This window comes from Benincasa hispida, unplaced genomic scaffold (genome assembly GCF_009727055.1).
Source record: "Benincasa hispida cultivar B227 unplaced genomic scaffold, ASM972705v1 Contig513, whole genome shotgun sequence".
In the NCBI taxonomy this organism is placed as follows: Eukaryota; Viridiplantae; Streptophyta; class Magnoliopsida; order Cucurbitales; family Cucurbitaceae; genus Benincasa; species Benincasa hispida.
In genome coordinates this window covers 3,639-15,522 of record NW_024064893.1, presented here as the reverse complement: position 1 = coordinate 15,522, position 11,884 = coordinate 3,639, and the positions used below count along the sequence as shown (strand labels likewise).

General features: G+C 34.3%; 1 protein-coding gene across 2 annotated transcripts; it reads left to right on the top strand.

Moving 5' to 3' along the window:
• Window positions 1-825: 825 nt before the first annotated feature.
• LOC120069608 (peptidyl-prolyl cis-trans isomerase FKBP43-like) lies at window positions 826-6,449 on the top strand. 2 transcript variants are annotated; one of them, XM_039021402.1, is made up of 12 exons: window positions 826-984; window positions 1,244-1,317; window positions 1,666-1,901; window positions 2,342-2,478; window positions 3,212-3,566; window positions 4,048-4,260; window positions 4,392-4,574; window positions 5,141-5,393; window positions 5,478-5,565; window positions 5,652-5,693; window positions 5,793-5,841; window positions 5,922-6,449. In XM_039021402.1, the coding sequence occupies exons 1-12, from the start codon at window positions 972-974 to the stop codon at window positions 6,001-6,003; spliced, it is 1,725 nt and encodes a 574-aa protein (XP_038877330.1). In that variant the 5' UTR covers window positions 826-971; the 3' UTR covers window positions 6,004-6,449. The 2 variants fall into 2 exon arrangements, with proteins under 2 accessions (XP_038877330.1, XP_038877329.1); XM_039021401.1 differs by having other exon boundaries at window positions 4,042-4,260.
• The last annotated feature ends 5,435 nt before the right edge of the window (window positions 6,450-11,884 follow it).

Below are 11,884 nucleotides of genomic sequence, written 5' to 3'. Positions count from 1 at the left end.
TCTACACTCAAGATCTTGAAGAAAATGGTGACATCACTGTACACCAAATTTGTTTTATTTACAAATAATTACCAACCGCAACCTTTGAGAAATTGGTGCTCAATATTGGAATGCGGCGACTCAGAGATCTCAAGCGATGTTCCCATGAGGGGGAGTAAATATATTGTATTCTTTTTAAAAGTATTAGATTATATGAAATATGTATTATTTTTCCTTCACTAGAATTTTTTTCCCAATAGGTTTTTTTCCTAATAAGGTTTTAATGAGGCATATTTCATATATATAATAGGCATCTAAAGGGAGTATGATAAATATTATCATAATAGATGCCCATTAGATGCTCATGCTTAGTGTCCATTGATCATGTGTCTTGCCTTCATTTTCCAAAGTGTTGTCCATATGTCTCAACATTACATATTATTAGTGTCCATGTAGTTCACTTCCTACTAGTTAAATTGCCTATAACTAATGATATTTGGTGGGTTTTGGAAGACACACATTGAACAAATTCCATGAAAATTGAAGAATAGAGAATTTAGAGAAATTTCTTATTTTATGTTTTGCTAATTTATTTTATTTTATTTACCTATTATGTTTAATCTATTTTAATATTATATTTTATTAATATTATATATTTTCAACTTCACATAGTTACTAGAATGCATGGAACCAGAATGGGAACCAAATACTGCGAAGGCAATAATTGGCTCGGAAAACAGTTAGGAAAAACAACGGTTAGTTTACATGTGTGCTGTGTTGTGTGTATGTGGGTGGGCGGTAACGGTCCTCGTAGAAAGCGCGCCAAAGGATTTCAATGGGTCCCACCTCAAACGGGGATTTATAGTAATATCGTACCCTGTTCCCAATTCATCTCTGTCTCGCTCTCAGAGGGGTTAGGGTTAGGTTAGGGTTAGGGTTTTAGCAGAGCTTCTGCAACTGTCTTCTTGGTTGGGTCTCCACCTTACTCAAACATGGCTTTCTGGGGTAAACTTCTCCATCCCTTCTATTATCTTCACCATTTCTGTTTCCTGTTTATATTATTTTCTATTATTTTAAAATTCCCCTTCTGCTCTATCTTCTTTATTGATGGGTTTCCCCAGCGCGCCCACACCCCCCATCTTGTAATGGAATTCGGTTGCTTGTTCGTATTTCGAGTGTCGGGTGTATTTGTAGGGTGCGTTTCATTTGATTTGATTTCTGAGTTTTGTTCGAGTTTTCTCATTTCTGCTTGTTAGTTTCCCAGGAACTGAAGTGAAGCCTGGAAAGCCCTTTACTCAAAAGTTTGATGACTTCAAAGGAAGACTTCATGTTTCACTGGTAATGATTACAATCTTCACGCTTTGCTCCTTCTGATTAGAACTTAGAGCTGGGTTTGCCGTATTTTCTTGTTTGTTAGCTGATTAACTGTTGTGTAGAGTTTGATTTCTAGTTCTGGGCTTGGGAAATATTAATTGAAATTAAGGATGATGAGTTGGATTATTAGCAACTGTAAGGCTTTTTTATGTTAGTTTCTCTCTGTGATGGGGGTCTCTTTGGGACTGCTCTTAAGTTGTCCTCTTTTGTGGCTTTAATATTCTTCATCTCAGTTTCTTATCAGAAGAAGCAAAAACAGGAGACTCCTTTAGTTTTTCTCATTGATGTCATGCGGTATCTGGATATTTGCAGGCAACATTGGGGTTTGGTACAGCAACAAAGAAGAGCGTTCTTCAGTGTAATGTGGGGAATAAGAGTCCTGTCTATCTATGCTCATTGTTCCCCGAGAAGACTGAGTGTTTGCAACTAAATTTGGAATATGAAGAGGCTGATGAAGTCATTTTTTCTGTAATCGGTCCTCGAAGCATTCACCTTTCTGGTTATTTTCTAGGCAGTTGCCGACACAATAATATAAATGATGATAACACGTATCCATTCATTTGTGCAGCAGGGTGAATAACTGTTTTACCTCTGTAAATTTTATTTATTTATGTATAGTATCTCTTTCTTGTTGTAGAATTTGCCATCCTTCAATTATCAAGAATAGTAGTTTAAGATAGGAAATATATAATGTTCTTTAGCTTTTTTTATACTTTCAAGAAGCGATTGGCATCACTCATATTTCAAGTTAGTATAATTATATTGCTTGTGTTATTCCAGATGCCCAACTCACTAAGCATATATTCCATATATCTTTGACATTTAATTACCATGTTTTCTGACCTCTCCCTCTTAACCTTGGTTTTATTTTTTTAGTACAAATGGGAAATACAATTAATGGAGTTTGTCTTGGCTCGTGGAAATGTTGTTGATTGCATTTTTTCATGGTGGATTTTTGTTATCTTTCTTTAACTAACTAAACAAAAAGAGAATCCTATGGAGAAGATATTGCAAACACTGAAACACAGAGCTCTGAGTATGGTGACGAAGACAACTATGAGGATAGTTTTATCAATGACGAGGATCCAGAAGTTTTCTCCCCTTCTCCTATTTCAAATGAAGAAGGTTTGTATTATGATTGCATTACTATCCCCCGCACTCTCTTTCCCTCTCTCAAGTAACTGTATGTACAGATATTATTCTGATCATGAATTGGAACTTGATATGCTTTTAAAATTATTTATCAGGCAATGAGCATGTTTTAATGTTTTAGATTCTCCAGGGCATAAGTTTGATGAGTCTAGGTCCAATAACTCACTTTTTTTCCCATGGTAGCTCTTACATGCTATAGCATATTCCCATAGTATTCTTATGGCCATGTATGTCATGAAATTTAAATTACCACAAAATAACTTTTTAGATATAGGTTTATATTAGTTTCCTGTTGGTTGTTTGTATCTTGTTAGGTTTTTGTGAGCATTAATAATCTTAGCTGAGAGGAATGTAACTGCACGTTTTGTGCTAGAAAATGACATAATTTATCTGGTTTATGGATCGATAAGGCTTTACCTTAGATGTTAATGAGCTAGGTACCTTTTATTGGCCCATATGACCTATGTTCAAACATTTACAAGGTTGTTGCCTGAAAATGTAATATGTTTGCTTGGTGTTGCTCTACATCATATCTCCTATATATATATATATTTCAACGATTCTTTTAAGCCTAAATTAATAATATATATTGATATTTTGTCTTTATTCTATAAGGTGGAAGTTTTGCTTTTCTATATTTAGTTGTAAGTCAAATCATACTGATCGCTATTCATTAGTTTGACCGTTCTCAATCTGGTGATTATAGATGAAACTTTTGGCAAGAACAAAATCAGAAATAAAACTTGCAATGGTAGGCGGCTCAGAAAGAGTTATCAATTGAGTGAATCTGACGATGAAGAAAATTCTCGATCTAAGAATATTTTAAAATCTGGGATTCCTTTCTCAGAGTTGGAAAGTTTAGATGAAGAAAACCGTCCCATATCCTCCTTGTGCAATAATAGAACCAAGGGAGAGAATGCTATGGCTGTAGAGGAAAAGGAAGCAAGAGAGCACAAAGTCTTGCATGAAACCAGTGATTTGAAGATAGAATTTGATGGTGATTTTGTTACCGGAGTTAATGGAAATACTGATGGTGTATTTGATGATTGCCAGCTGAATGGGTGAGTTTTGGCTATAAAAATTGTCACATAATCAATTTGCTTTCTTTCTTAATAAAGTGCAAACCTCAGGTTTGTGTCGCAAGGTAATTTATGACTTTCTCTAAGTAATGTTTTGAAAGGTTAGGAATCCTTGCTACTTTATCAATACAGTTAAGTATGCCGCAAAAGGGTAACCTGTTGGCGAAGGCTTAGGTCTCTTGATCATACTGGCTTTTAGAGGTCTCAAGTTTGATACTTTGGGTGAGCTTAATACCAAAAATCCTTCGTCTCCTAGGTATAAGGGGAGCAAAGCTTGGACTCCAAGTTATCAAAAAAATAAAATAAAATAATATAATAAATAAATAAATAAAATACAGTTAAAGGACTTCCTTGAGAACGTCTTGGATAGGATTTGTCGAATAGGTTGTTCATTGGTGTTTTTTAGTTTCATGGGACTATCTGCTTTTGTTATTCACTTATCATGTTTGTGCATTAGATGTAGGGAATTAGACTTTCCAATCAAATCTTCTGAAGTAAGCACAAAAGTTGGAAGTAAACGAAAGAGAAAACGGAAAGGAGAGGTGTCTAAGAGGAAATCTGTTGAAGCTGATGGTAATAGTTGTAGTTGTGCCACTTCAGGAGTTGAGATCCAGCAAGATGAATTGAAGATGGATAACACGGTCAATTGTGTGTGTGAAGAGAAACAGGAGACTGTGTAAGTATTAGCTTCATATTTTCATATTTTCTAAGTTATATTCACTTGAGTTCTTCTAGCATATTTTGTATTTTGGCGGCCTGCTGACTCTTTCTTTTTTTTCATGATTTTACTATTATTCAAATCTCAAGCCCTGGAGCTGAACTACTTGATAATTTATCATTCCCTTCAGCTGATGTGGGCCATGAAGATAGTGAGAGACCAAAAAAGAAAAAGAATAAAGGGTCAGAGCGAGGGAAAATCATTGAAAATGACGGTCCATGTGATCATAAGCCTGACAAGATGGACCAAGATGTGCAACCCACTTCTGATCAGTAAGTTAGTGTACGATCTTTAATTTATGCTGCATTTTTGTCACTCTTTTGCTTGAAACAGGAGGGAAAGATAATGCAGCTCAGCTTTAATGCTAATGCTTTTTTTTATGAGATATCCCTAATTCACTGGACAGCACCTATCACCTAGAAATTGTATTAAAATTATTGGAACTTATTTCATCTGAATTCTCATGGTAAAAAAAATCCAAAATTTTCTTTTGTTATCTTTATAATATAAACATATACCTCAACTTGTGGAGGATGGAATTTTCTTGATCATCTATCTGGAATCTCATTTGATGAGTGCGAGGCCTTGGTTTCTTGCTTCCATTCTCTGTTCACTAGGAAATATTGTCAACGGGTCTTTGGTCCGGCAGCTAGAAATAAAACTCACTTCCTCTGATTCCATTTTGTACGTGCAAAGTTGCAAGCTTGAGTGTCCTAATTGTGTATTTGCATGTGCTACAATGTCTATGGACACCCTTGTTCCTAATACACAATTATCACATATTATTGTAGCATTTTCTTATTACTAAGTTCAATGTTTTCAACTGCATTGTGTTCAGGACTGAAAACCATCCAATGACAAAGAAAGTAGCCAAGAAGAAAAGGACCAAAGCAATAGAAAACTGGGATTCATTGAAGTCAGATATATCACTTTCTTCATCTGGTGCAGAGAAACCAACTACAGAAACTGAGGATAAGGAAAGTAATGGTGTCTCCAAGTCATCTCAAGCTAGAACTTTACCTAGTGGTTTGGTTATTGAAGAACTAGAAGCTGGGAAACCAAATGGAAAGGTTGCAACTTTGAAAAGAAAGGCAAGATCCACTTGAATGCTACTTTCTTTACTGCCGAGACAAGTTAGAATGTCCTTTATATGCTTGAGCTCTGTTTGGTTTCAGATTAGTGTGCTTTATGTTGGTAAATTGAAGGAGAGTGGTGAAATAGTTGACTCAACGGAGGACAAGCTTCCTTATAAATTCCGCTTGGGTAAGAAGATCTCATTTGTAACAATGTGTCATTGATCTATTTCCTTCTTTCTAATTAAATTATCTTCTATATCTTGCTTCCTCCAGGAACTGGGCAAGTTATAGAGGGTTGGAATGCTGGTCTTGATGGTAAAAATCTCATGGCCAAGTTTCAAAATGAACTCTTGCTGCTTTTCTTCTTTTTTAATAGCTCAGTATGATGAATATATCTTCTGCACAAATCCTCAGGCATGCGAGTCGGCGAGAAACGAAGACTTACTGTTCCGCCCTCAATGGGGTATGAGAGAAGTCATTGATCTTCCTCCCTCTACACCGACTTTTTCCTTCATCACTTAAGATGTCTATTTTTTATTGTAGATATGGGAATGAAGGAGATGGAGGAAATATACCACCTGATTCCTGGCTCGTGTATGATGTCGAATTGGTAAAGGTCCATTAGCTTATACACTCACTGAAAATACAGGTATGTTTCTTATTGAAGTAGTGAAATACCAAGGCTATAGCTAATAGTAGATAAGTATGAATGAGATGTGAGCTTTGGTTAGGCGTTGTAGAAATTTTGGTATACATAGCCAAGGGAGGGGACTGTATTTGGCTTATCTGCGTGTAACTACCTTATTTTGATTTGTCATTTGAGCTGGATATACTGAATAGGGAAATTAATAGAATTTTATTCTTTTTTAGAACATTACTTTGCATTGTAAATGTGGAGATTCAATCCCTCAGCCAGGAAGAAAGGTTATTGGTGTCTTAAATGTCGTAAATGTTGGACTATGTTATTAAGTTATAGCATACATTAGTAGAGGTTGGAACAAGTCAGTGTACCTGTTTAATCAACTTTGATATGGTTATGCACTTGAGAAAAGAGAGAGCCTTTTCAGTAGAGATGAGTATTTTTTTAAAGTGAAATTTGATGGTATATTCCTCTCATGAAGAATATTTGAAGTTTGTTTGATTCGATTTATATTACAAATTTGCTTCTTCGAGTCAAGTTGTATAATTTCTCAACTAATCCAAATCAACTTGCCATAGAAACCTAACCATAATGAATTTGAATTGTATTAATCGAATAGACTCTTTTGATAATGATCTTAATTTAATTTTCTATTTTTAAAATTTATTTGGTTTCTTACAATTTCTTTATTAATGCTTTTTGCTTAGTTTAAATGTTTTGATTTCTTTTTTTCTTTCCAAAATTCAAAAATATAAATAAGTTTTAAAACTATTTTTTACTTCAGATTTTGGCTTGGATTGGATGAAACTTGTAGTAGTATGTATATGTAAGCTTAATTTTCAAATGGTTCTTAGGTGGAGTCATAGCTTCTAAAAATTTATACAATGAAAAGTGAGTGGATTGATTGAAGTTTTTATTTGAAAATTCTTCTTATTATTAAAGAATGCAATTATATAAGAATTATGGGTGAACTTAAGGTCAAAGTAGTTCGTTTGTGAGTACTTTTGCTAGAAGCACTGATCAAGTGTTTCTTTTAAAAGCACCTTCAAGTATTTGTTGGTGCTTAAAAAAAAATTGTTTTTTTTAAATTACCTTGTTAATCCCCAAATTTTGAAGAATTGGTACGTTACGTCTAATTTTTAAAACATATCCTTTTAGTCATTGACTTTTTAAAATAGGTGCATTTATTCTATGAGTTTTCGAAATGTACCTTTTTAGTTTCCAAATTTTTAAGAATAAGTTCAAAAGGCCTTTGTGTTATTTTTTATTTTCATTTTATATAATTATATGACATTTTGAATTACAAAAATATGTTTAAAAAATAAATTTAGAGAGAAGAGGTAATCTTTGAAAAAATTATTTTAATTTAAAATAATAATAATAAATAATGCACGAACTGTTTAAACCTATTTTTAAAAATTTGGGGACTAAAAATGTATATTTTGAAATCATATAGATCAAATGAACCTACTTTAAAAACACTTTGGGGTGTTTGATAAATGGGTATGAGTTGAGTTGAGTTGGTGGGTATTTATTACCCATGTTTGTTAAGCCCATAAAGAAAATCTATGGGTTATTAAAATTTCCTTTTTTACCCACTCAAAACTCATTTTTTATCCCCTCAAAACTAGGACCTTTTATATTAATATGATTGTTTTCAAATTTTATTATATTAGAGAAATAGTAGACCTTTTATATTAGAGAAATATTGTTGTTTTGCTAGAAGTCGAGAGTTGAGAATTGGATTAATATAGAGGTCGAACATTGAGAACTCGACAAACAAAAAAAACTTGGAAACAATATGTATATTAGAGTTGTCGTAGGTTGAAGTTTCGACATACATAACTCGACAAACAAAGAAAAACTTGGAAGCAATATGTATAAATAGCTAGAAATGTGGGCTGAATCTCTCTAATTTTGTGATGAAAATCTCGCTTTAGAAGGAAATCTCGTTAGAAATGTGGGTTGAATTTCGCTAATTTTGTGATGTGATGAGGATCTCGCTCTAGAAGAAAATCTCGACGAACACTCAAATTAATTTCATTCTTTAATTAATGAGGTTAAATTAATTTCACTCTTTAATAAATGCACCCAACTCTCTCCAACAACCACTTCTTTCTCCCTCTTCTATTTATAGATGACTTCTCATTCATATGTTTTATATTTCCATTGTCTTTTTCCACTATATTTCCATTGTCTTTTTCCACGTTTCATATTTCCATGGTCTTTCTCCACTAAAAGAGGTATGCTTTTGTTGGTTTCTCTTTAGTTCAATTTATTTTTTTTGTTGGTTACTTCTTAGTTCAATTTATTTTATTTTAATTCTAATCTATCATTATTTTGTGTTTCTTGTGGGGTCCAAACTAACAAATCATTCCTAATTAGTTTGAGGAAGTTTGTTATTTTGAGGTTCAGAGTATCTCTTTTTTTTAGGATTAATTTTTTTATTTTTTTATGGAAATATGTTATTTGTTAATTGTTGGTCACATTTTTTTTGAAATACTAGTTCACAAATTTTTTTATTAATGGTTGGCGACATTATATTTTTTAATCTGATACTTCTCAAATTTTTTATGAATTATGGGTGAAATAGTACTATTATGTAATTTTTTTTATCTAATAATAAGTTTATTTCAATGGGTGAAAAATAATGAGGATTTTGCTCATGAGGAGGATCTCGCTCATGAGGGGGATCTCGTTCATGAAGAGCGAGATCCTCCTCATGAGCGAGATCCTCATTGTTTTTTATCTCCTCTGATACTTCTTAAATTTTTGATGAATTATGGGTGAAATAGTACTGTTATGTAATTTTATTTATCTAATAATACGTTCATTTCAATGGGTGAAAAATAATGAGGATCTCGCTCATGAGGAGGATCTCGCTCTTCATGATCGAGATCCTCATTGTTTTTCACCTCCTCTTATACTTCTCAAATTTTTGATGAATTATGGGTGAAATAGTACTGTTATGTAATTTTTTTTTTTTATCTAATAATACCTTCATTTTAATTCTTTCTCTTTTTTTTTTCAGCTTCAATAAGATCATATTCTATACATTTTGGTGTGTTATTATCAAGCTAGTTTCAGGATTAATTAGTATGTCTTACTATCGTTTCACAATCAAAATTGATTTTTTTAAAAATTATGTAATTGTAATGAAACGATGGTATTAATATTATAACTAATATTTAATTTTTGAAAACTATAGTTTCTAATCAGTGACATAAGAATTAAAAAAATATTGCACGCCAATATTCATACAATCGGTTCACCAAGTTTTGAAAATATGGAAAAATGCATATTTTTTTCTATATACATCGTTTTAACACATCTTTCGGTGAAAATTTGTTGTTCTAGGAACTAGGATTATGACAAGTTTAGATTATTATAGGTACATTGGGCCCTTAAAAAAAAAAAAAAAAAAAAAACCCCACTAGGCCCTTAAAAAGACTTAACTAAAATACCTTCAACCCTATCCTTAGGAAAAAACCCACTAAGCCCTTGAAAACATGTATTTTTAGATTATTATAGGTATATTGGGAAATAACACCATAAATCTAAACTATAACCCAATATGCCCAATACCGACGCTTGATATCGTTTGCTATTCTTTCTTAATCATGAAACATAATCCGCCAAATACCTTACCCTTTTAGGAACAATTTGTGTATCCCTTTCTCTATAAAGATGGATACTATTGAAGACCTCTTTTCGATCATGAGAATTATTTCGCACTCTCAAATACAGTTGTTCATAACACTAACCACGCTATTAAACAACTACCGAAGGATAAAGAGACAACCGACATATGTTAGGCACTACATTAGGTAGTTGACCTTTCGCCTAATTTACAAGAGTGACTTGGCATGTCGTGAAAGCACCCGAATGGATAGACGTGCCTTTACGATTCTATGTAATATGCTACGATCGACTGGTTGTTTGGAACCAACAAGATGTATGGATGTTGAAGAGATGGTTGTGATATTCCTACACATTCTTGCACACGATGTCAAGAATCGAGTGGTATGCAGAAACTTTTCGAGGTATGGTGAGACAGTTTCGAGATATTTCAACGCAGTTCTTAGGGCAGTCTTACAACTTCACACTGTTTTGTTAAGAAAACCAGAACCGATCACAAATATATGCACCGATGGAAGATAGAAGTGGTTTCAAGTACAAAAAGTACTCAGTTTTTTATATGAATACGTCATAAATATGCATGCAACGATAGATTTTTTTTTTTAATTCATTCTGATCACTTAAGAGAAACAGAATTGTCTAGGTGCGTTAGACGGCACATACATTAAAGTGAATGTTAGTGTCGTCGATCGACCTCGATATAGGACGAGAAAGGGAGAGATTGCCACAAATGTTCTTGCGCTGTGTGATCAAAATGGGGAGTTCGTCTTCATTTTGCCAGGGTGGGAAGGGTCTGCAGTCGATTCAAAGGTTCTTAGGGATATAGTTTCGCGACCGTACGGATTGAGGGTTCCAAAGGGTATTATAATAAGCGTTTACGTTATTTAAACATGAGTACGTGCCACAACACATGTGCATGACATTTCGAAACGTGTACAGGATACTATTACCTACGTGATGCTGGATACCCCAACGCTGAAGGATTCTTGGCACCGTACAGAGGGGAGTGATACCATCTCTCCGATTGGCGTGGAGCAGGAACACACCGACAACTGCAAGAGAATTTTTCAACATGAAACATTCTTCAGCAAGGAACGTGATCGAGCGAGCGTTTGGGTTGCTAAAAGGGCGGTGGGCTATTCTTAGGGGAAAATCATTCTACCCAATACAAGTCCAATGTCGAACAATAACTGCATGTTGCCTTATTCACAACTTGATCACATGGGAATCGGTGCAATGCTTGATGTGCCCGATGAGGAGAATTCTGCATCAGTTGATCTTGATGAGGATCATATTGAATTTGTTGAATCATCAGAGGAATGGACCAAGTTCAGGGATGACTTAGCGGTCGAAGTGTTTATTCAATGGCAAAGAGCCTGATTATTTAATGTTCATTGCTTACTTTTCTTTTACTATTGAATGGAATTTAATTAAGGAACATTCCAAGTATGTCGTGAAAATATTTTGTGCCAAGACTCTAAATGAACAAGTTAAATTGGAACATATAATTTCAGCAGTTTATCCTTTGTTTGTGCATGTGTTAAATTTATAGCATCTTTTCATTCAACAAACATATGCATGCAGCATAATGACAGGTAATGGTAAGAGGTCTAAACACGTATGGTCGAAGGTGTAGGAAGCTAAGTTGGTGGAAGCTCTATTGTATTTGGTGGAGACCGGTTGGAGGTCCGATGATGGGACGTTTCGACCAGGACACCTACAACACTTGGAGCGAATTTTGCATGAGAAAGTGCTCGGGTGCGCACTGAATCAAAACCCCATTGAGTGCAAGGTGAGGAGTCTGAAGAAATAATACAACGTAGTATCAGAGATGTTAAGTCAGTTGGGGTTCGGCTGGAATGAGGAGTTCAAATGTGTCTAGGTCGAGAGGGAGATTTTCGATCTTTGGGTTCGGGTAAGATTCTAGAAAAAAAATGTACGGATATGTGTTATAATATAAATATTAATAATGTGTATGTGTATCAATGTAGAGTCATCCCAATGCGAAGGAGATGTGGAACAAGCCCTTCCCACATTATGATGACCTCTCCACCGTATTTGGGAAAGATAGAGCAGTAGGGCAATCAAGTGAGGACCCATACGTGATGGCGAGAATGCATTCAGAGAGTTTGAAGATGAGATTCGACTTGGATCACAGGACTGTCACACCCCTGAGGTTCGCCAAACAGAATCACCATTAAATCAAGATGAAATAGATGAAGAGCCA

What these genes read in the sequence shown, in the direction of transcription:
- LOC120069608 (XM_039021401.1), top strand. An exon ending in GATGATTGCCAGCTGAATGG is followed by an intron (nt 3,567 to 4,041) that starts GTGAGTTTTGGC and finishes TTTGTGCATTAG; the next exon opens with ATGTAGGGAATTAGACTTTC. An exon ending in GTGCAACCCACTTCTGATCA is followed by an intron (nt 4,575 to 5,140) that starts GTAAGTTAGTGT and finishes CATTGTGTTCAG; the next exon opens with GACTGAAAACCATCCAATGA.